The following is a 23,770-nucleotide window of genomic DNA, read 5'->3' on the forward strand; positions in this document are numbered from 1 at the left end:
ACACACCATGGATTACTGGATCCTCGTGAACTCTTGCTTTTTTCAGGGACTAAAACTAAAGACGTTTCCGTCGGATTGTTTTTCTTTGCACACAACTTGTGCCTATTATTATTGTTATTGTTTTTTGTTGTAACTCCCCTACTGTCCTAACATTGTCTACTTATTTTTGCAATACAGTCACAAAACTTAATTCACGGTTTCGTGTCATTCATTTACCTCTACACAACCCAGGCCTGAACCAGTCTTGAAAAGAGTTGTGTAAATGTGCATGGAAAGTCACATCTGACATAATTGACCTGTTGTTACAAGTGGGTTAAGCCTGAAGAAAAATAAAATCAAGGAAGGTTTTTTCCGAAGAATTAAGCGGCACAAGGTTCAGCCAAGATGGGCGGGCACATGGCTTCTATATAACTGACCTGACGAAGAGAAAGCAGACAGACCAATTGACGGCGCTGCTCACATTCCAGACCCAGCTATCATCCTGCAGACATGCAGAAGTCCACGAGATTGTCCTCGACGGAGGATGACATATACTCGGTTAACCCCGACCAGCTGCTCGGGTCACAGTCACGGCGCTCTCTGAGCAGTCTTCTGTCAAACTCTGGCCCACCTCAGGATGAGGTCCAAGACAGGCTGTTTGTGGACCCAAACTTTCCCCGTGCAGAGTTGGACCTGGACCGGGATATCACGTGGAAAAGACCATGGGTAAAGTAGTTTGAATTTGCAAAGACATTTATTTGATCTAAAACTGATATAGTTAGGAAACTATTATTAAGATTTAAAAGAATATTTAAAGTTACTGTTTCATAATTTAATTTATTCACAAATTGTGCTGAAGCAATTTTGACTTGACTTGACATGTTTTGCCTTTATGCTTAAAGGATTCATGTTGCAACAAAACATGCTTTCTCGCAAGCATAACTTGGTTAAGCCGGGTTTAAACAAAGCCCCGGAAAGGTTTTTACCTGTGGTACCATGTGGTTTTTGGCACATTTATGGATGCAGTGAGGCTCTCAGGGGGAAATTAACCAACATCATGATGTTTTCGCCTCTTCAGCTTTAGACGCCCTAGAATCCTGTTCAACCTGTAACTTAGATTGTGATCAGCTCACTTAAATTCATCCTAATTTCTAGGAGGTTTAGAATTTTCAAATTTTTCTTTTCACCAGCCACAAGTATCTTAGAGAGGGTGCAGACACTGTACAAAGAAAACTGTGATCTTGTTCTTTTAGTCAATTCTCAAAGCAGGTGATCGTAATGGCAATAGTGATACAATAATTACAAAAGTACAGTGTATTATTGGCGGTTCCGTTTCATCGTGTGCTCGACTCCACTAATCCATTTTAAAGTAATCAACAGAATTCACTACTCTAAATTTAGACTTTCACAAATGTACCCGGAAGCAGCTGATAAATGTGATAGGTGTTTCAAATCCGATTGTCATTTGGGGCATATGTTCTTTCTTTGCTTAAAATTATACACATACTGGTCAGGCTACTTTAACTGTATATCCACTGTATTGGGGAAAACAATTCAGCCATGCCCACTGATAGCAGTTTTTGGAACCCCGTCAGAAGACTTGAATCTGAGCTCTTCTCAAAAAACGATTGTGATTTTTACCTCGTTGATTGCTCAACGACGACTGCTGCTACTTTGGAAATCTCCAAAGCCACCAACAATTTCAATGTGGCTGAGAGATGTCATATCTTTTCTCAAGCTTGAAAAAATCAAATATACATTGAGAGGCTCAACACAAAAATTCACAGGTATTTGGGAACCTTTTTTGCTATATTTTAAAGCTTTGCAAGTTCTGCCCAACTGAGAGTGGTTAGAAGTATTACTCTTTATTTTAACGTATCTAGAGGTTACGTTACGAATGCCAGGATACTGGGAGGGTGCGGGTGGGTGAGTTGTTTGATTTCTTGTATTGTCCTTTTGTTTTCCTTCTATTTTTTTATTATTATTGAATTGTTTTGTTTTTTTAATTTATTTCGGTTCTGGTCTTCTATGTTTGTAAAAAAAAAAAAAAAAAGGAAAAGTCAAAGAAAGTTTTTGTGATGTATAGTATGATCTAATTTCTCGTTTTCCAATAAAAATATTGAAACAAACAAACAAACAAAAAAGTACAGTGGCAACAGTTAAAACCTAAACAATACCCACTAACCGTAGTTGAGAGTAACATTTATCAGAGAGCTTTTTAGCTCAGCTCTTTCCTCTTTCTTGCAAATACATCTATATATCTCCATCTTTCTTGGTTGTTGTGGTCTAAACCAGATAAAGCCAACGAATTACATTAAAAAAAAGAGAGATCCCAGGTGGCATCCAATCATCTTGTGCACTTATTACAAGATGATTGGATGCCACCTGGGATCTCTCTTTTTTTATGTAATTCGTTGGCTTTATCTGGTTTAGATATGCTTCTCTCTGTATCTGGCTTTTTCTTACATGTTCCTCAACATACAGTGCCTTGCGAAAGTATTCGGCCCCCTTGAACCTTTCAACATTTCGCCACATTTCAGGCTTCAAACATAAAGATATAAAATTTTAATTTTTTGTCAAGAATCAACAACAAGTTGGACACAATCGTGAAGTGGAACGAAATTTATTGGATAATTTAAACTTTTTTAACAAATAAAAAACTGAAAAGTGGGGCGTGCAATATTATTCGGCCCCCTTGCGCTAATACTTTGTAGCGCCACCTTTTGCTTCAATTACAGCTGCAAGTCGCTTGGGGTATGTCTCTATCAGTTTTGCACATCGAGAGACTGGAATTCTTGCCCATTCTTCCTTGCAAAACAGCTCGAGCTCAGTGAGGTTGGATGGAGAGCGTTTGTGAACAGCAGTCTTCAGCTCTTTCCACAGATTCTCGATTGGATTCAGGTCTGGACTTTGACTTGGCCATTCTAACACCTGGATACGTCTATTTGTGAACCATTCCATTGTAGATTTGGCTTTATGTTTTGGATCATTGTCCTGTTGGAAGATAAATCTCCATCCCAGTCTCAGGTCTTTTGCAGACTCCAACAGGTTTTCTTCCAGAATGGTCCTGTATTTGGCTCCATCCATCTTCCCATCAATTTTAGCCATCTTCCCTGTCCCTGCTGAAGAAAAGCAGGCCCAAACCATGATGCTGCCACCAGCATGTTTGACAGTGGGGATGGTGTGTTCAGGGTGATGAGCTGTGTTGCTTTTACGCCAAACATATCGTTTGGCATTGTGGCCAAAAAGTTAGATTTTGGTTTCATCTGACCAGAGCACCTTCTTCCACATGTTTGGTGTGTGGCAAACTTTAAACAAGACTTTTTATGGATATCTTTGAGAAATGGCTTTCTTCTTGCCACTCTTCCATAAAGGCCAGATTTGTGCAGTGCACGACTGATTGTTGTCCTATGGACAGACTCTCCCAGCTCAGCTGTAGTTATCTGCAGTTCATCCAGAGTGATCATGGGCCTCTTGGCTGCATCTCTGATCACTCTTCTCCTTGTTTGAGATGAAAGTTTGGAGGGACGGCCGGGTCTTGGTAGATTTGCAGTGGTCTGATACTCCTTCCATTTCAGTATAATTGCTTGCACAGTGCTCCTTGAGATGTTTAAAGCTTGGGAAATCTTTTTGCCAAATCCGGCTTTAAACTTCTCCACAACAGTATCTCGGACCTGCCTGGTGTGTTCCTTTGTCTTCATGGTTCTCTCTGCGCTTTAAACAGAACCCTGAGACTATCAAAGAGCAGGTGCATTTATACGGAGACTTGATCACACACAGGTGCATTCTATTTATCATCATCAGTCCTTTAGGACAACATTGGATCATTCAAAGATCCTCACTGAACTTCTGGAGTGAGTTTGCTGCACTGAAAGTAAAGGGGCCGAATAATATTGCACGCCACACTTTTCAGTTTTTTATTTGTTAAAAAAGTTTAAATTATCCAATAAAATTCGTTCCACTTCACGATTGTGTCTCACTTGTTGTTGATTCATGACAAAAAATTAAAATTTTATATCTTTATGTTTGAAGCCTGAAATGTGGCAAAATGTTGAAAGGTTCAAGGGGGCCGAATACTTTCGCAAGGCACTGTATACAACACTCTTTAAAAAAAAAAAAGAATCATTACCTTTTTTGTTCCAGGAACTGGTATATTCGCCTGCTTTTGTTGTCGACGGAGCCACACACCTGGATATTGTCCAGGGAAGCGTCAGTAAGTCAGACACTGAACATTATACTTGACATGTTTGTATGTTGGTCACTGACACGTGTCTCCTCAGATGACTGCTGGTTACTGTCTGCCATCGCTTCACTGTCACTGCATCCATGTCTGTTAAAGAAAGTCATGCCTGTAGAGCAAAGCTTCCAAGATGGATACAACGGCCAGTTCATTTTCAAGGTAAAAACCTCCACACTGTTGAAAAGTTAGAGAAATAAAAATAACTGTTCTTCTCTCCACTCCCTTTTATTAAATAAAAATATCTTAATGACCAACTGAATATAGTCTGATATAAACAAACAAGTATTTTATTTACTTTAGTTAAGTGTCTATTAAAGAGATTTGCATTTCTTTGAAAACGCCTTACATCCAAATATAGTAGACACCTATGTATATATATCTCAAAATACACATATAATCAGCTAATCAGTTAAAAAATGCTTTACTACAATTTAATTTTTTATTACTTTTTTTAATTGTTTTTATTAAAGTATATTTATTTTATTACAGTTGAACAATGTTTGATTAGAGTTCAAAATGTTTATAATTTTAAATTATGAAATTTAAATAATAACCCCAAGTGTTGTCTCTTGGTCAAGGTGAACCACAAGGGTTAAATAATCATAGTGTCACGGGTGGAACTCGGCAGGAGACCCAGAAGCGGAAGTGGACAAATATTCCCGGAGCAAATGTGCAAGCAAAAGTCTTTTAATATTCCAGGCGGTCGGAAGGGACCGAAACAAAAAACAAATCAGGAACTCGGGACGAAGGCAGGACGCGGCTGGAGATCGGGATCTCAGATCCGGAACTAAAACAAAAGAGGAAAAAGACTCACGTGAGCAAAACAAGGCGCTGACAACGTCAGGGGTCTTCAGGAAAACGTTCATAGGAAACACGAGCAGAGAGAATCTATGAATGCCAACCTAGTCTGGAAACTCAATTCTCTGGCGAGTTCTTCAGGTCCGCGACGCTCCTTTTCTGTGGGAAGAACCCGCCATTCAATCACCCCCAGCCGCGCACCTGCCAGCGTCTGTCAAGACACAAAATAAAACACGAACCAAAACAGGAAACAGACTACAAAATAAAACAGGAAAGCACCAAAACATGACACATAGACACATTTTTACAACATCAAATAGGACTTTTAAATTGCACGTTATCCCAAATTAGCAGTTTTACTTACATGAGCAATGAGCAATTTGCAGTTGCAATCCATACTGGGAACATGAGTTGTAAGATATAATTAGCTGCTTTGAGCGCCTGTCAGCACGATGAATGGTGGACAACTTCGATCTTTCTGTTGTCTTTCCCTTGCTCTAGTTCTGGAGCTGTGGTACCTGGAAGCAGGTGGAAGTCGACGACCGTTTGCCCGTTAAAAGTAACAAACTCGTCTACCTGCGTTCTGCGACCAAGAATGAGTTCTGGAGCAGCCTTCTGGAGAAGGCCTATGCCAAGTGAGTACACGTTAAAGAAAGAATCAAACATTGACATCATATGATAAAGACTGACATGGAAACTGCAAAGTTGCAGCAGCAAAAGGCTATATTAAAATAAGAGGAAATGTAAAGGGGATAAAGAAACTAGCTCATGCAAATAAAATGTTTGGGGAAAAACATGTTAGAGATGCAACTTCTGCAACAGGCTACTGCTTCATGCAGCACCATGTGAAAAGTCAGATGTAGATTCAAAAACGACATTATTTTGTCAAATATTACAGATGGATGGATGGATAGATTAGATTGACGTACGGACGGACGGACGGACATACATACATACATACATCCTTCACATATTGATTATGAGCTTCACATACATCACTCAGATTTCCATCTGAGTGATCATTCTCTTTTCTTGTTTAACCTGGACTTCATCCCTGAACCTAAGCCTTTGAAAGTTAAGTGTCAGAGACGTGTCATCTCAGCTGGTACTGCAGACATTTTTTCTGCTATGTTTGACGCTCTTTCCTTTTATGACTGCCCAGACGTGGACAGTTTGATTCACTGTTTCACTGATCATTGTGTTGAAATACTGGATCAAGTGGCACCTGTTAAATCAAACTTGAAAATTCAGAAAAAACGGTGCCCTTGGACAAATGAAGATCTCCTGAGTCTGAAGAGACTTTGTCGAAAGACTGAGCGTCTCTGGAAGTCCACTAAACTTGAGGTGCACAGAATTCACCTCAGGGATCTGATGTCTTCTTACAATGAGATGGTAGAAACTGCTAGATCTGATTACATCAGAAAACTGGTAGCAGCAAATAAGAAAAACCCCAAAGTTTTGTTTGACACGATTAATTCACTCGTGTCTACTGCTCCTCAAATCACGCCTGTCTTCTGTGAAGCTGACAGCAATGCATTGTTGAGATTTTTCATTGACAAAATTAAATTGATCAAAGAGAAAATCTCTCCCCCTTTATTTGGAACCCCTACTGTCTCTGAGCCTCTCTCCTCCTCTTTGTCCTCCTTCACTGCTGTATCTTTGGGCGATATTTCAGCACTATTGAACAAGATGAAACCCTCCTCTTGCTCAGATGACGTCCTTCCTTGTAGGGTTTTTATCAAAGTATTTGATGTAATTGGCCCCTGGGTTACAAATATGGTGAACCTCTCCCTTTCCACAGGGGTTTTTCCCAATGCATTTAAACATGCCATTGTGGAGGCTCTGCTCAAAAAAACAGGCTTAGACCCAACTGACCTCAGTAATTTCAGGCCTATTTCTAAGCTCCCTTTCTTTTCCAAGATCTTGGAGAAGGTGGTGTCTGAGCAGCTGTCTTTGTTCCTGGATCAAAGCGACATCCATGAGAAGTTTCAGTCTGGCTTCCGTAAACATCACTCTACGGAGACAGCTTCATTGAAAGTGTCCAGTGACATCATGATGTCGGCTGACTCGGGTAAATCCACTGTTCTGGTTCTCTTGGATCTGTCCTCAGCCTTTGACACAGTTGATCACCAGATCCTGCTAAGTAGACTGAGGGATGAAGTGGGACTGTCTGGGTCTGGGTTAGAATGGTTCTTATCTTACCTTTCTGGGCGCAGTTTTAGTGTATCTGCCAATCAAATGAGGTCTGAATCGGCAGATCTGTTGTGTGAAGTCCCTCAAGGTTCTGTTCTGGGTCCTTTGTTGTTATTGCTGTACTTGATTCCCCTTGGTATAATCATTCAGAGATTTCCTGATGTTTCTTATCAGATTTTTGCTGATGACATCCAGCTCTACTGCTCTTTTGATCCAACTGAGACCCAGAGGCTGAACAGCTTAGTCAATTGTTTGCTAGAAATCAAACAATGGCTGAGTAAAAAACACTCTACAGCTAAATGTGGACAAAACTGAAACACTAGTGATTGCTCAGAAAACTGAGCAGAAACTGTTTCCTTCAACTGAGAAAAATCTCTAAACTTAGGAAAATGTTGTCGGAACATGATCTGGAGCTTGTAATCCATGCGTTTGTTTCTTCTCGTATGGACTATTGTAACAGTTTGTTTTCATGTCTTAACAAGAAGGAGCTGTCTCACCTGCAGTTGATTCAGAACTCTGCAGCGAGAATTCTAACCCGCTCAAGTAGAAGAACTCACATTTCTCCGATCCTTAAAACTCTTCACTGGCTTCCAGTTTCTTTTAGGATCAACTTTAAAATTCTGGTTCTTACTTTCAGAGCTATTCATGGTCAGGCTCCTCCTTACATCACTGATCTGATCCAGCCTTACACCCCAGCTCGAGCTCTGAGGTCTGTGGATCAGAATCTACTGATGGTTCCTCGCACACGGTTCAGGACCAGAGGAGAGAAATCTTTTCAGGCTATTGCTCCTTAGCTTTGGAACGATCTTCCTCTCTCTTTGTGCTTGATGGAGTCTACTGACTCCTTTATGAAACATCTTAAGACGTTTCTATTTGTTCAGGCTTTTCCTTGATTTTCTGGAACTCCTGTTGTGTTATGAGTTTTATCTTGATCTTTAAAATATAAACTTTATTGAATATTGTTTTGATTGTTTAAGCGCTTTGTGACCCTGGTCTAGAAAAGCGCTATACAAATAAGAATTACTTACTTACTTACTTACTTACATACATACATACGTTATTTCATGTTTGCCAAAAGCTAAAGCTTCTTTGTCTTAGATTTAAAGGGGGCTACACATCGCTCGACATGGGCATGCCACACGAGGCCATGGTTGACATGACCGGCGGGGTGACTGAGGTTATCGACGTCCGTAGTTTTAAAGGAAACCTTGCAGCACATCTCAAAGGCCAGCTGACCCGAGGTGCCCTCATCAGCATTGCCAACCTCAAGGTCTGGTAGAGACATTAAATAGGCCCATATCCTTTTCTGTTTATTTCAGATGTAGCTTTGGATTATCCTCCTTCCTCGTAACGCTTCTGTCCCAGAATAATGCAGTGATTTCTGATGAACTTTACTTAATAAGATTTATGTTTAATCTATTTAAATGCCTTCTTAAATGGGACACATTGGCCTATTTATAGTAAAATTATTATAATAAAATTGGACATCAAATATAAAACATTACTAATTTAAAATAAAAATGGTGCTTGTTCATGAAATTCCCATTCTAATTAAGTCACATCTGATGGATAAAGGCCGCCTTTTCTTTTGCAGCAATGTTTATTCCTGCAATCAGAAACAAAAAAGGAAAATAATTAAATTTAATTGAGTTGAAGGAGAATTCATGTTTGTCCTGAATATAGCCCAAGGGACATATGGATCCCAGCAGATTTCAATACATCATAAACTGCATTTTTCCACCAGAAAATGCAAAATATATTGTTTGTTATAATGAATGTTATGCTGTTGTCACAAACATTGTGTGTGTTTGTATGGGCAAATATATTGTGAAGCTACTGCCAGTGTTTAGTGTCAATATTGATTCCTAAATACTGAAAGGAAGTGTATGTCTGTCAGTTCCCTGTTTTTTTTTTTTACCTTCTTCATTTGGTATGATGATGTCACTGTTTACATCTGCTATCGCTCCGTTTCGAAAACAATGCATTAGGTGAAGGATTTATGCAAACAGCCTCCAGATGTTTTAGTCCATCTCATTGATTAGATGATGACATGTCAATTAAAGTATTGGTCATTGGTCCCATTTGAAGATGTATCAAAATAACATGAAAATGTCAATCAATGAATACATGTTTTTTCTAACCTGTGAAAGAGCCTCAACAAAAAGTTGTGGCTAACATATGAAAGGAAATTGGAAATTAAAAACCCAGACTATGTAAACTGTTATCATCAGAGGAGCTGAGAGAAATGACTTTGTGTAGGACCTTTATCCCACATTTAAATAGAAAAACTTTGATTTGTTTGTCGTTTTTACCCACAGGGTGATTTTGGGGAAAGAAATGCATTTGGCATCATCTTCAAACATGCCTACGCGCTCACAGGAGTCGAGCAGGTGAGTAGATAAACTCTTGTTTGCACAAGCAGCTTTAGAGGATATAATGCGTTTTCCAAAGCCTCTTGTTTAATCAGATAAAGGAACATGATCCAACTTATAATTGAAATATTCCCTGTCATCAAGGGATGAGTAATCTGAGTTTACTTTAATGATGCGACAGAATTTACACTAATTCTCTCTGCTAGGATGGAAAGGTCAACAAGAATCTCACGAAACATGCTTCTATATTAATAGTCTTCAATTGTGTGTTACAGGTCATGACAAGTAATGGTCCTGTGACACTGCTTCGAGTACTCAACCCCTGGGGAAATACTGAGTCGGAAGGACCGTGGAGTGATAAAGGGTCAGTGAAGAATTTTAACATTTTTAACTTCCGGAATTATGTGCATATTTGAACATCATTCTTTCTTCCCCAGTACTGAGTGGTCAATGGTGAGTCTCGAGGAGAAGAAGAGAATTGGTCGAATCGATAGGGATGATGGGGAATTCTGGTAGGTTGTATTATAAATAAAATATGTGATGGGAACTTCTGAACATTTGTCTTAAACTCCATCCAACAGGATGGCAGTATCCGATTTCGAACGAACCTTTGACTTTATTGAGGTGTGTCACATGACCGACGAGATCATGGAAGGCTGCAGTTGGACTACGACCATGTGTAACGGGACCTGGGTTCCAGGGTCCACAGCTGGAGGATGCAAAGGTAAAATCAAAGTGACGAGTGCCTCTGGTAGACTCGGATCATCATTTTGAACCCTCTTCATAGGAAATGCAGAATGATCTCGTATTTGACTTAGAAACACCAGAGAAACAACTTCATATTTTATTTTTCAAACTTTTCATATTTTGTCCATAATAAGAGGCGCATGGCAGTGTTGTTTTAGCACAACCACCTTACAGCAAAGAGGTTGCTGGTTTGCTTCATGCAACCTGTGGCCTTTTTGTGTAGAGTCTGTACCATTATGTGATTGTGATTGATTGTGATTGTGAGGGTTTCCTCATGCAGTTCTACAACATTCATAGGTTTATTGAGGTATTCATCAAGTAGCTGAGTTAGGCGTCAGCAGTAGAAAATGAATGGATGTCCGTGTTGAAGTTAAAGGTAATTTCACAGTGAGCTAAATGTTCTTACACAGTAACATTAACAATAATGATAATTGTATTATGGTTGTATGTCTTGGTGTGCCCTGCAACAAAATGGCTTCCTGTTCAGGGTGTTCGCAGCCTCTCATGTGAAGAAGCTGGGGTAGGTTCCAGCCCCTCCAACCCCCCATTAATAAGCAACAGAAAATGAACGAATAAAATAATTTATTATTATTAACAGATCTGAGAAAAGTGAAGTCATGAAAGTCAGCTGAACTCCACTGTGTATTCTTCATTTTCAGGACATTTAAACATGTTTCTGGTCTATATATGTTGGAGAGGTCCGCTGCCACACATCTACGAGGCATTTTGTCAAAATACTTGCTGTATATTATTTGCAATGTTTCATACTAAACAGCAGCATTTGCATTAGATCTTCACCCGTTGACATCATTCTGGTAACCGATAGACAGAGCTTTGAACAAGTGTTTTATTATTCACAAGAAATGATTCAAGATGAATGCAATTGGAGAATTGAACTCCTGAGTAAAACATTTCACAAAATAAATTGATTTAAAGTTCTATTTTCCATTTCACCCGTGCTTTTGAGATCGTGTTTTCGCTCTACACATTTTCAATCTTTGACTTAAATGTAGGAGTTGTTGATGCTGTAGAATGATCTGATGTTTTTATTTAATTAATGCTTATGTTACCTGGGAACAGATGAGTCATTACAGATACTTTGATGTTTTTCAGATTATTTGTGGCAAAACCCCCAATTTCATTTTGCCTTGAAACATACGGACAGCGGATCAACTCCTTCAAAACTTTGCTCCTTCATTTTTGCTCTGATGCAGAAGCACAAACGACGTAAAGACATTCAGCTCCAAATCGGTCTTCACGTCTATAAGGTAAAGTCTTCTTGTGTTATCCCGGGGTCAAGGTGACCGAGAGGCAAAAAAAGGGATATCACAAACACATTTGTTTTCGGGCCCTTCTGTCACCTCGACCCTGAATTTGACCTTGACACAGAATTTTAAAATAACTGGTTGGATAAAACTGTACCTAATGGAAAGGCCACCTAGAAGCAACACAAGGGCCACAAATGGCCCCAGGGCTCCACTTCAGACATGCCTGTATTCAGTCACTTTATGTGGTTGTTGACATTGATTAGTTGAAAATAATCAGAATCTTCTTCCTTTAGGCTCATCCAACCAAAACCTTTCTACAAGCTGAAGACCTGGAGCAACAAGTGCCAGTTCTCAAGACTCTACACCAAAGCCGGCGTGAAATTGTTCTTCGCGGCTCCCTGCCACCCGGCAACTACATCATCATTCCATCCACCCGCCATGCCAATCAGCGGGGAGCCTTTCTTCTGCGTTGTCTGACAGAAAAAGGAAACACTGCTAAGTGAGTTTTTCATGCATTGTTTTCACTTCGCATTTAAGACATAATATACAAGCCAGTGTGAGATATACACATTCTGCAAAAAAATGTTCTTTCCTCATACATAAATCCCTATTAATATTATAGTGTTAAAATGCATTATTTATCACCTATTGATCTCATTTCAAATTGATTAGTTACATTACAATATCACTGTATTACAATTTTTAAGGCATTACACTACAGTAATATGACCTGAACATTACTTTAATTAATCTTGTTTTGGTGTTTCAGTACAGCAATATATTTGCTGCATTAATGCACATGCACAATAAAATCCCAAAAGAGATATTGTACAGTTTGACATATAACAGGTGAAATCTATGGTATTGTTGGTTATTGTAAAAGGATCAAAACACGGAGTCGCTTCTGTCGCTCAACCACGACGTCACTGCCATCCGGGGTCTTATTCGCTTAATGGAGAAAGATGAACAATCCAGAGTGTGTAACGGGTCGTTTTTTCACCGCTTCAAGTCAAAGAAAATACAAGCTTTCAATTACGATCGACCAGACACACTTTCTCCCGGCGACTGTACAGATCTGTAGAAACACCACTACATTTGAGTCAAATTTCCCGCCCAGGGGGTCATACTTTCCGGCCAAATAGTTCTTTCAAGTTCCCTGTGCCACCTATCCCCCATTGAAAGTCATCCTAATTTGTCTTCCTGTAATCTAATTATTCAAATGTTTTCAGGCTTGGGTCACTTTCTCTTTCGTCTTTCGCTCCCCCTTCTTGCTTCGTTCTTTGATCTACAATTTAAGGTGTGATTTGCAGATAAACAGATGTTTGAATTTTCCGGTTTCGTATCTCTAATTCTGTTTCAAGCTTGTCTTGAAACAGTGTGAATTAGTCTGGAGTTTAATGTTGATTGTAAATTTGTAGTCAAACGTTCCCACTCTTTAGATCAAGCGATTAATTTATACTTCTACTTTATCTTTTAGCATTAATTTAAGTATGGCGTATACGCATATGATAATTTTAATCTAACAATTGTAACCCTAATTCTGACTTGAAAGAGCAGTGAGGTGTAAATGTAGGTATAAACAAGCCAAACCCTTTTACATTTCCCCTTTTTATCTTCACAGAGAATTCCAAGCAACACGACAGTTAGTGCTTCATCAAAAAGTGATTCGGTCTTCTGGCAGACTTCAAACAAATAGAAAATCAACAGAATTGAAAATTAACAGATACAATAAATAAAAATAAAAAAACCTACTCGGGTATTCCCCCTCTTAACACTTACATTACACTTCAACTCCTTAAAGCACTTAACAAGTTACTTCCTTTATCTGTAACACATGCAGTAACTTTTTCGTGGGTCTGACCCTCACCCAAAAAATGTCCTCAATCTCAGTTGCAATGGTTTACAGGCTGTACAGGAAGTAAACATTTGTGCAGAATTGTTCCTTCTTGCCACTCTCACATGGAAAAAAAAAAAAAAAAAATCAAACTGTGCAACAGCATCCAATATCAGTCTTTATTTATTGGCATGAACGATCTCTGTGTTTAGTTGTAAAATACATTGTCCTCTTTCAACACCACTCGAGCCACTGCTGTTTCTACTTTTACAATTTCTCAATTTTGGCAATTTAATTTTGAACAATATTAATTTTGAATTAGATATTAGTTCAACATATATCAAGCTCTTGTGGGCTGCAAAGAATGTCTTTCTGGCCTTTTGTGGTCCCCAGGCCTTGCATTTGAGCACACCACAATGCATTTCTAGGAAACGACCTCTGCTCAATCTGCTTTCTGGCCGTCTTTCTGTGATCGCCTCGTCTGATAACCTTTTGTGGGTTTCATTTGTTTACAGTGAAGCCTTGAAACAGCTGCCGCCGAAGGTCCCGACAGGAACGGTGGTGGTAAGACACAGGATTTACATTTACCGCTGTTGAAAAATGAAGGGCACTCAAATGTCTTGTTCATGTCTCTGCCAGTACAACCATCCTCACAAGACTGCTCTTCCACCGTCTGACCTCATGAAAGACCTGTACAAGAACCACTGCAGCAAGGTATACCAGTATCATAGGGCGAGAGGCAGGGCACACAAAGACGGACAACCATTCACACACACACTAATACCTACATCCAAAGCTCTTTACACTAAATTACATTCACACACACAATCACACGCAGATAGGAGTAGGCTGTGACGCATCGCACCAGCTCAACCCATCACGAGAAATCAGGGTAAGGTCTCTTGCTCAGGGACACAACGCCACAATCTCAGCAAGAGCTGGGATTGAACACAAAGCTTCTTAGGCCACAAGCTAACCACGCTACCGTCTGAACAATGATTCATGGAATAAGATGGTGATTAAGGACATTTTAATGTCTTATTGTTTTTTTTATTTGATTTGTAATTGGCATCTTTTTTAATCAGTCATTTTGAAATCTCATGTCTGTCGACTTGTGTTATGTTGCCTGCTCGTCACACTCTCCTGCTTTTGTGTGTATTCAGAGGACGGGCTCCTTTAAAGCACACCATCTCTACAGCCTTCTAAATGAAGCCTTTCGATATGGAGGTCGGTAACGTTTGTCACCCACTGGTACACAAACAAATGTAACTATTAGCAACAGGATCATTTTCTCTAATTCTCCTGATCACAAACTCATATTTTTTATTTAAAGTATTATAAACATTTTACACGTAACCTGCATGAACCAACTTGACGCAGATCATTACATCCCGACCAATACATGCACACAAATATACAGTCACCCCCATAAACAAAGTTAATCTTTTTCCCTCTTGTTGTTACAGACCTGAAGGGCTCAGAGAAGATGTTGTCTCTAGAGCAATGCAAGACCTTTGTGGCCTTGAAAGACGTATCCTTACAGAGAATTTTAGTTTTCCATGTTGAATGATGCCTTGATCATCTTCTAGTCATCTCCATGTACTTCATGCACTATTTCTTAATGAACCTCATTGTTTTCTTCCTCTTCATCAACATTTGTGGTCCAACACTTTCTTTTCTCTCCACATATCTAAACATATATCCTTATAAACCTTGTCTCCAAACATTCTGATCTTGTCCATCTCATCACTCCCAGTGAGAACTCCAGCATTTTCGATCCTGACTCTTCTCACTCTGTGTCCTCTGAACTCTGACCATGGCAAAGTTAATCCTGTTGCATACTTTTAAGACAGTATAAAAATAATTGGGAATTTTTTTCTTCTTCAAATAAACAGTTAGAACTGCAAAGGTAAATTAATAATGAAGTTTTAGTTTCTGACTTCTTAGTGTTTTTCAAGATACATTTTGAATTTTCTCATTCTTCTACCTATTTAATAGCCCTTAAGGACCAGTGTATTATTTTTATCACAATGCTGCTCTAAACTTTACATAGCAGGAGCTCTCACAAATGTTTTAAAATAAATCCCATCACAGGAGTAATGGGTCTTCAAGTAACATATTTGTAGTGAAATGAAAACACTTAATCCCGAAACAGTGTCTTAATTTTGAAAAACCACTAGATGGTGCTCTCTAATTCTAATCTAATCATTTAATGAAACGTGGCATCATTTTCAAATGTATTGTGCCATCTATTGCCTTTTGAAACCAATCAGTCCATCACAATCTTCTCCATCCTGTCTGCACTCTCTTATTCACCTTCATTTTGTTGGTTTATTATTTATCAGCACATTTCCCTTCACCTAAATTCAAATTCTAGAGCCAAGCGGACGCCCGGCTGAGCTGGCAGGAATTCAAGTGCCTGTGGGAAAAGATCTGTCAGTGGACGGTAAGCAGTTGAAATAAATGTAAAGTCTAAGCAACAAAACAAAATAAGTTTGCACAAGGGATTTCTTGCGAGGAAATCGAACTCCAGAATTACATTAATTTGTGGTCATAATAATTGACTTGATGTAAAGAAGAAAATATGTGTTTTTTGTCTCAGGATCTGAAAACATTCTCACGTTTAGTAGCTGATAGTCAGCTATTTTGACAGCTGATACTGTCGGTGAAGAAACAGCAGGTCCTGACTAGAGCTGACAATGGGTCCTGTGTGTGCAATGGACTGGTTTAATTTGGTCCTAATGGTGGCTGCTCCTGGAAGACAGGGCAGGGATGAAGAAGATGTGTGGTAGATATTATGAAGCCAACCAGGCTCGTTGTACTCTGATCCTTTTTTTCAACTTCCTGTCAGGACATCTTTATCTCCCTGGACAGAAACCAAAACATGGTTCTGGATCACGAAGAAATTCGCCCAGCGCTGATAGCTGCAGGTTAGACTTTCACCTTTCATCAGTTCATCCTGATCTTCAGTGCAGCAGAGTTGTTTATATCCGTTGTAGCTCACTCATAGATGGAGAGTCAAGCAGGTAAAGGTACATTCTGCTAGTGTGGGTTCACCTCTGGGCCTCTGGTTTCCTCCAACACTTGTAATTACTACTTAACTCTAAATATAAGTTGAACATTTTTTCCTGTTTTTCATTTACACTTTTTAAGTGTTTATTGTCCCATAAATGATGAATTGACAAAATAATATACCTATAAATTATTCTACAGTATATATATGTGTGTTATAATAGAATGAACTTTCAATAAAAAGTAATAATTAATGAAATCTTAATTTACTGCTTGTTTTTATGTCATCGCATGTTGTACTTTTTTCATATCACTTACACTAACATTATCTCTTTTCCTCATATTATCCCCTTTTCATACTGTAGCGACTGGTGCATTATGGGTCCTCAAGTTCGGCACCATGACTGAGAGGTGTGGGAGAATTAGTCTCTCTCACCATGTTTTACATGTTACACAAGTCTTTACAGGCACTGTTAAGTCACCTGTCTTTGGCAGTGTGGAAATGGCACCCTAGATCTCTTTGCCTGACGCTCGCTACATTGGTGTCAGATGTGGGATTCCTCTTGAACAATGGACAGAGAAATCTACGAACTTCAGCGAGCAATTGAGCAAAATCTTGGGCTCCAGCGCCAACACCGCCCTCCACTGGTGGAGAAGAGAGCAATGCCAAAGATGACTTCTGATCGCCCCCTGGTGGCTGGAGGAGCCTGGCTTCTGATGAAAGACAGACCTGATGGAGCAAGTGCCATACGGAAACATCGCCCTCTACTGGAAGAGAAGACCGGAGAAGAGGAGCTGCCTGCGCACTGCCCCCTGGGGGTAGGAAGGACCTGGCCACCGGCGGATCGAAGATTGGATCGGCATTCTCTACCACCAGAAGAGCGGGTTGGAGCAGAGGAGCAGCCTGGCAAGTGTCACCTGTTGGAGGAAAGAACAAAACTACATGCAGATGATGGCCAGGACACAATGATACAGATGAGTCCGCCTCCACACAAGCCAACGGTTAAGCTGCCCAAGTACAAAGGACTGGTACCACTTGCGCCATACCTGGCACAGGTGCAACTAACAGTGCGGCATAATGGGTGGAGCAATGCTGAAGCTGTGACCCATTTGGCTCTGGCTTTGGAAGGAAAGGCGACACAAGTGCTTCTAGACCTAGCCCCAGTGGAAACCCTCGACTTCCATAACCTGACCACCGCACTTCAGAGACGGTTTGGTCAGCCGTGCCATGCCGACCAGAGCAGAGAGCAGCTGACTAGTCGCCATCTACAAGAAGGGGAGAATTTGGGCACCTTCGCCGCTGACGTGCAGCAGTATGCCCGGCATGGCTATCCGCATTTCAATGCTACATCCCAAGAAGAACTAGCACTCCACACTTTTCTACGAGGGCTGGCACCAGAAAAACTACGACAGCATGTTCGTGTCCCTAACTGAGGCACTGAGGGAAGCTGAACGAGCACAAGGGATCTTCGCTGCTCAACATACACCACCAAGGGCTCCTGGTCCACGGGCGCAGGTCAGGATGTTGGACTATGATGAAGATGTTGAGGAGGTCCGCCTGTCCTCAGTGCCGCCACGATCCAGACGACAACCCCGTCCGACAGATCGATGCCTTCGGTGTGACCAGCTCGGCCACTTCGCAAGAGATTGCCCTGCTCCGACCCCTATTACCAGGGTGGTGGGAAACTGCAGTGGAGTGGCGCAATGAGGGACCGCCCACTCCAAAATCCACTTTCCCTCCAAGGCAGATGGACATTGGTTGGACGTTGTGGACATACACAAGGATTGTACCTGCACTGCCAACCGGATGGTCAGCCATGTCAAGCCTTGATGGACACTGGGTCCACCATCTCTTTGGTCCGTCCAGGCACCCTCCTTGAGGCCAATAGCCGAGTTTCCGAAATGTGGGCCCCAACCAACAGCCAATTGATATCAGTAACTGGAGAAAAGTTTTAAATTTTAGGGAAAAAGATGGTGACAGTTCGAGCGGGAGACCAAGTGTTGGAGCATGAGTTTTGGCTTGCCAACATCCATGATCCGTGTATCATTGGGCTGGACTTGTTGAGTCGTTGGGAAGCTCAAGTCGACGTAGTAGGACAGACCATAATCCTGGGCAAGGAAAAAGTGGAGCTCAAGTCTAGTAGGGAGGAGAAGGCACAGCCTGATCATCGGAGGATGACAGCAGCAGTTCGAGAGATGCCAAGATCTTGTGCTCCACAACCGGCATTAGCACCAACCCTACCAGCTTCTTCCTCTGCAGAGACTGCCGGAAGCCATCCACCAACTTTGGCAGCGCAGTAGTGACGGCATGGAACCTCAGCAAGGCCAGCAGTTGAAATGTCTGCTTGATGATTATAAAGACATTTTTGCTGCCAGGGATGAGGACTGTAGGCAGACTGGACTTGTCCAGCAAGCTATTGAGACTGGTAACGCTCAACCCATACGTCTACGCCCCCATCGGTTAGCCCTCTCCAAGCGGAAGGTGGCAGTTGAAAAGATCTAGGAGATGTGCAATGCTGGAGTAATTGAACCATCAGATAGCCCCTGGGCAGCCCCCGTTGTCTTGGTCGAGAAGTAGAACGGTACTTGGAGGTTCTGCGTGGACTATCGGCACCTGAATGCAGTCACCAAGAAAGACTCGTATCCCCTCCTCGCATTGATGATGCGCTTGACAACATTGCTGGGTCCAGTTGGTTCAGCTCCCTTGACCTCCGCAGTGGATACTGGCAGGTGGAATTGGCCCCGGAGGCAAGACCAAAGACAGCCTTCACCATTGGACAAGGACTGTGGCAATTCCAGGTTATGCCTTTTGGACTCTGCAATGCACCTGCTACGTTTGAGCGACTGATGGAGAGAGTTCTGGCTAACGTGCCCCGTGACCGCTGTGTGGTGTACCTGGTTGATCTGCTGGTGCATGCCGCTGACTGACGACAGAGCCCTGGCTTACCTAGGTGAGGTTTTCACGGCTTTATGTCAGGCTGGGTTGAACCCTGCAAAGTGTCATCTGCTGACCAAAGAGACTGAGTTCCTTGGCCACATTGTCAGTACTCGTGGGGTCGCCACCCAGAAAAGATAGCTGTAGTTCGTGATTGGCCTACCCCTGCAAATGTCAGCCAGTTGCGAAGCTTCTTGGGTCTGGCTTCGTACTACCGACGGTTCATCCAGGGTTTTGCCACCATTGCCAGCCCACTCCATCGTCTCACAGATAAGGGTAAAACATTCAACTGGGATGCTGACTGTTCCCCTGCCTTTACTCAGCTCAAGACTTCCCTCACTGAAGCTCCCGCCTTGGCATATCCTGATGGGCAGCGGCCCTTCATTGTGGACACGGATGCCAGCAATGTTGGCGTTGGGGCTGTCCTTTCACAGCAAGGGGAAGATGGAGAACGAGCTGTGGCCTATTTCAGCCGGGCACTTAGCAAGGTGGAGAAGAATTACTGCGTCACCCGTCGTGAGCTGCTGGCCGTGGTCCTGGCCCTGCGTCAATTCCGGCCATACTTGCAAGGTAATCACTTCCTTCTTCGAACTGACCATGCTTCTCTCACCTGGGTCTTGAGTTTCAAGAACCCTGAAGGTCAAGTGGCTCGATGGCTGGAAACGCGCCAAGGTTTTGACTTTGAGATCAAGCACCGGGCAGGAAAGCTCCATGGAAATGCTGATGCCCTCTCACGTCGCCCCTGTGCTGAAGCTGAGTGTCGGTACTGTTGCCGACAGGAAGAACGGGACCATGTGGCACAAAGGGTGATATCGGTGTGCGCCAGCAGCGGGGAAGAGGATGGGTTGGAACTTAAACCTCCAGAGCTGAAGCAACAACAGGCCGCTGACGCAACCTTGGCGTCGGTGAAGGGTTGGTTGGAGGCGAGACAACGTCCAAGCTGGTCGGAGGTGTCGGCTTTAGGACCCGAGGTGAAGGCATACCACTCCCAATGGGGCAACTTCGAGGTCCACACTGGTGTGATGTACCGGCGGTGGCAGGCACCAGGGGGAGGAAGAGACCTCCTGCAGCTCATGGTGCCCAAGGCTCTCCGGCCCAAAGTTCTTCAGCATGTCCACGGCTCGGTGGGGGCAGGACACTATGGAAATACAAAGACCCTACATCGCCTTCGGAGCCGGTTCTATTGGCCAGGATGCAGACGAGATGTGGAGCTGTATGTCCACTGCTGTGATGCCTGCACTGCCCAGAAGGGGCCAACACAGCGGTCCCATGCCCCACTCCAACAGTACTTGGTGGGGGCTCCGATGGAGAGAGTTAGAGTGGACATTCTTGGTCCCTTTCCGGTGTCGGACTCTGGCAATCGCTATGTCTTGGTGGCCATGGATTATTTCACCAAGTGGCCAGAGGCATACGCAGTACCAGATCAAAGTGCCATCACAACAGCAGAGAAGTTGGTGGACGAGATGTTCGCTCCTGACGAGTGAACATCAAAAGGACTGGGATCGTCACCTACCCCTCGTTCTGTGGTCATACCGATCTGCTGTGCAGGAATCCAGCCAATGCACTCCTGCTGCTCTGATGTTCGGGAGAGAGCTGCGGACACCAGTGGATTTGGTATTTGGTGCCCCGCCAGAACCTGAGATTCCTGGAGGAAAGGAGATGGATTACCTCCGCAGACTGAAGGACCGACTACAGGTGGTACACGACTGCAGTCGGCAGTCTCAAGACAGTGCTGGCACCCGACAAAAGAGGTACCTATGATACACGCTGCCGAGGGCGTGCCTTTGAGCCGGGAGACAAGGTGTGGGTTTACTGTCCGGTCCGCAAAAAGGGAGTTTCCCCCTAAGCTCCACAGTCACTGGCAAGGACCTGGTGAAGTAATTGACCGCTTGTCTGAAGTGGTGTATCGGGTGCGGCTGCCAAACAGAAGACGCATGGTGGTACTGCACCAGGACAGACTTTCTCCATACCGTCCCCTGAGTCCTTCCCCAGCCGGTTGTGATGTTCCTGAAGAAGGCACCTTGAGCCCCATGGACCCTTACTCTCCATCTACACCTGTCGCACCTAGACGGCCTGCCCGACAGCATCGGCGACCTGGGAGGTTTAGAGACTTTGTGCTAGATGTTGAGGTTGTCTGGGACGACTGCGACTTCAGGTGGGGGCTATGTAGCGACTGGTGCATTATGGGTCCTCAAGTTCTGCACCATGACTGAGAGGTGTGGGAGAATTAGTCTCTCTCACCATGTTTTACATGTTACACAAGCCTTTACGTGCACTGTTAATTAAAGTCACCTGTCTGTGGCAGTGTGGAAAAGACACCCTTGTTCTCTTTGCCTGACGCTCACTGGCTTGCTACAATACTTTTATTAGATAATCGTTTGCACTTTAAACTATAGTTCAATTATTTTGACAGCAGCTATATGATGTTCTCTATATATTGTTAGGATTGAGTGTACGTCCCAACATAACTCTTTTGAGTTAGGATTTTGTTTTAAATGCAGCCTCTACTTTCTGATCCAACCTGATCAGAAGTTTCTCTGCTTCAGGTGTTAATGCCAACACGTTCATCATGCAGCTGGTGGTTTTTAGATACACAGAGCCTGATGGGACCATCAGCTACCCCGGCTTCCTCTACCTCATGCTAAAACTGGAGGCAACGATCCGTAAGTGTTTGTATTTCAAACTGATTTCCAGGTAGATTCACCTAAAGAGCCAGGAAGAATTGCATGAAATAAAAAGATTCATTGTATCAGTGATTTCTGTTTTCGCAGACACATTTCAGAGCCATGACGTAACAGGAAGAGGAACCATCACCCTCGACTACAAACAGGTACTAACAACCATGGACATGTATACATAGACGCCGCATCAACTGTAGACAGATGTGTATAAAGCGCCGCCATCTTGGTACAGTGTCATCAGAGGCAGTGGCGCATTAATAACTGCAGGGAAGGAGATACTTGTCAATCTTAAAATACAATTATTTGCGGAATTTTGGTCCGATCTTCGGTCAGGTTTGATCCGTTCAAGACGTCATACAGGTAGCTATGCTACAGGTTGCTTGGATCATAAAAATAATAACAAAAAAGATTGCTTCTGATAATTTAGCAACTATGGCTAGACCTTGGACAGTAGGAGCGAGTGGCACTGTACCAAGATGGCCGCCCTGTATACACACCGCTCTAGTGGGAGGCAGCAGTTGGTTATGCTAAGAACAATCTCCACATCCTCTTCTTCATTGACCACCGTTCATGATTCTTATTTAAACTTCTTTTAATATCGATCTTTATAATTTGCTCCTTTTCTTTCTTCTAGTGGCTCTATAAGACCTTATACAGCTGATCCGACCCGGTTTACCACTGAGCCGTAATGTGGCTACAACAAGATTGTTGAGCTTGTTTTAATAACACAAATCTAGATTCGGATGGAAATGCCGGTGAAATCAAATAATTTCAAAACTATTTCTAGATGTTTTAAAATAACTTTACTACCATTTTATAGTTGTATTTAGTTGCTTTTCAGTTTGGTTACTGGTCATTACTTTAAACTCTAACAATTCAATTCGAAACATTTTAATTTCAGCAATTAATGTTTTTTATGGGTTTCTGCATTTTTTTTAAATGAGTTAATAGAAGGGGAAAATACTGGTTACATCCGCATCTCTATAGATTAAATGTATTTTGTTGTTTGAGGGACAAGAGCCCAAAGGGAAAGTTCATTAAACGTCATTTGTATGTGCAGATATATCGTTTAAATGTTTATTATAGACACTGAGGTCATGGATAGATTTCTGGGCCTATATTATCCTGGGAACTGTTTATTCTGGTGTGATGGTGATCGATTAACATTAACAATATTTATCTTAAGAGTAAAACTTTATTTCTTGAAATACATCTTAATTTAAAGTAAATTACGTCTTTCATGGGTAATTATATTTTATCTTGGTATGTTTAATGATGGGAATAAAGTTTGATTCTTTTTTTTGAATGCCCACATTAAATGTTGGTTTATTCTGGTCTGTGAAAGCGGTTGACATTTTCTGGAAAATTATGTTTTTATTTATCTAATACTGACTGTATTCCAAAATAAAACAGACATTTATTGTCAATCTTGTGTTTTTTTTTTTTAATGCATTAACCGTTGATATCCTTATCAGAAAACTGTTTAGGAAAACGTGAGCTGTCATGTGTTGCCAGAAGAAATCTACTAGAGGCCTTCAGTCGTTTCAGAAGTGGCTCTTGTAAATTGAAATCAACGACAGTCGAAGGATTGTGTTAACCATTCAGATTCGAGTTTGTTGATTTAAAAACTGTACATTTTCATGATTTTCCTTTCTAAATCATTGATGGTTTGGATAAAAAAATCCAGTTAAATATATCTTATAGGAGACAG

At 41.9% G+C, this 23,770-nt stretch overlaps 1 protein-coding gene and 1 long non-coding RNA gene across 4 annotated transcripts; one reads left to right on the plus strand and one right to left on the minus strand.

Annotated features, from left to right (window-relative positions):
• The first annotated feature begins 447 nt into the window (after nt 1-447).
• Nucleotides 448-23,486, plus strand: LOC148075328 (calpain-9-like). Of its 3 annotated transcripts, XM_087796513.1 has the most exons (20): nt 448-705; nt 4,123-4,192; nt 4,260-4,378; nt 5,519-5,652; nt 8,309-8,480; nt 9,529-9,600; nt 9,858-9,946; nt 10,020-10,094; nt 10,164-10,306; nt 11,443-11,597; nt 11,891-12,096; nt 13,947-13,995; nt 14,071-14,145; nt 14,595-14,658; nt 14,898-14,962; nt 15,809-15,877; nt 16,283-16,361; nt 21,925-22,041; nt 22,150-22,208; nt 22,694-23,486. In XM_087796513.1, the coding sequence occupies exons 1-20, from the start codon at nt 490-492 to the stop codon at nt 22,718-22,720; spliced, it is 2,055 nt and encodes a 684-aa protein (XP_087652639.1). In that variant the 5' UTR covers nt 448-489; the 3' UTR covers nt 22,721-23,486. The 3 variants fall into 3 exon arrangements, with proteins under 3 accessions (XP_087652639.1, XP_087652638.1, XP_087652640.1); XM_087796512.1 differs by having other exon boundaries at nt 22,150-23,486; XM_087796514.1 differs by lacking the exons at nt 21,925-22,041; nt 22,150-22,208; nt 22,694-23,486 and adding an exon at nt 16,809-16,968.
• Nucleotides 4,891-5,501, minus strand: LOC148075329 (uncharacterized). The gene is made up of 2 exons (XR_015711884.1): nt 5,122-5,501; nt 4,891-5,006 (listed from the first exon to the last, which is right to left on the minus strand). It is a non-coding gene; the product is annotated as an uncharacterized LOC148075329 (long non-coding RNA).
• Nucleotides 23,487-23,770: the final 284 nt, after the last annotated feature.

The sequence above is a fragment of the Callionymus lyra genome, chromosome 7, assembly GCF_982586985.1.
Source record: "Callionymus lyra chromosome 7, fCalLyr1.hap1.1, whole genome shotgun sequence".
NCBI lineage: Eukaryota > Metazoa > Chordata > Actinopteri > Syngnathiformes > Callionymidae > Callionymus > Callionymus lyra.

Bases quoted from the DNA above. Each gene is read 5' to 3' on its own strand.
- LOC148075328 (XM_087796512.1), top strand. From the start codon at position 490: ATGCAGAAGTCCACGAGATTGTCCTCGACGGAGGATGACATATACTCG. The intron at 5,653-8,308 runs GTGAGTACACGT...TCTTTGTCTTAG, and splicing joins CTGGAGAAGGCCTATGCCAA to ATTTAAAGGGGGCTACACAT. The intron at 12,097-13,946 runs GTGAGTTTTTCA...ATTTGTTTACAG, and splicing joins GAAAAAGGAAACACTGCTAA to TGAAGCCTTGAAACAGCTGC.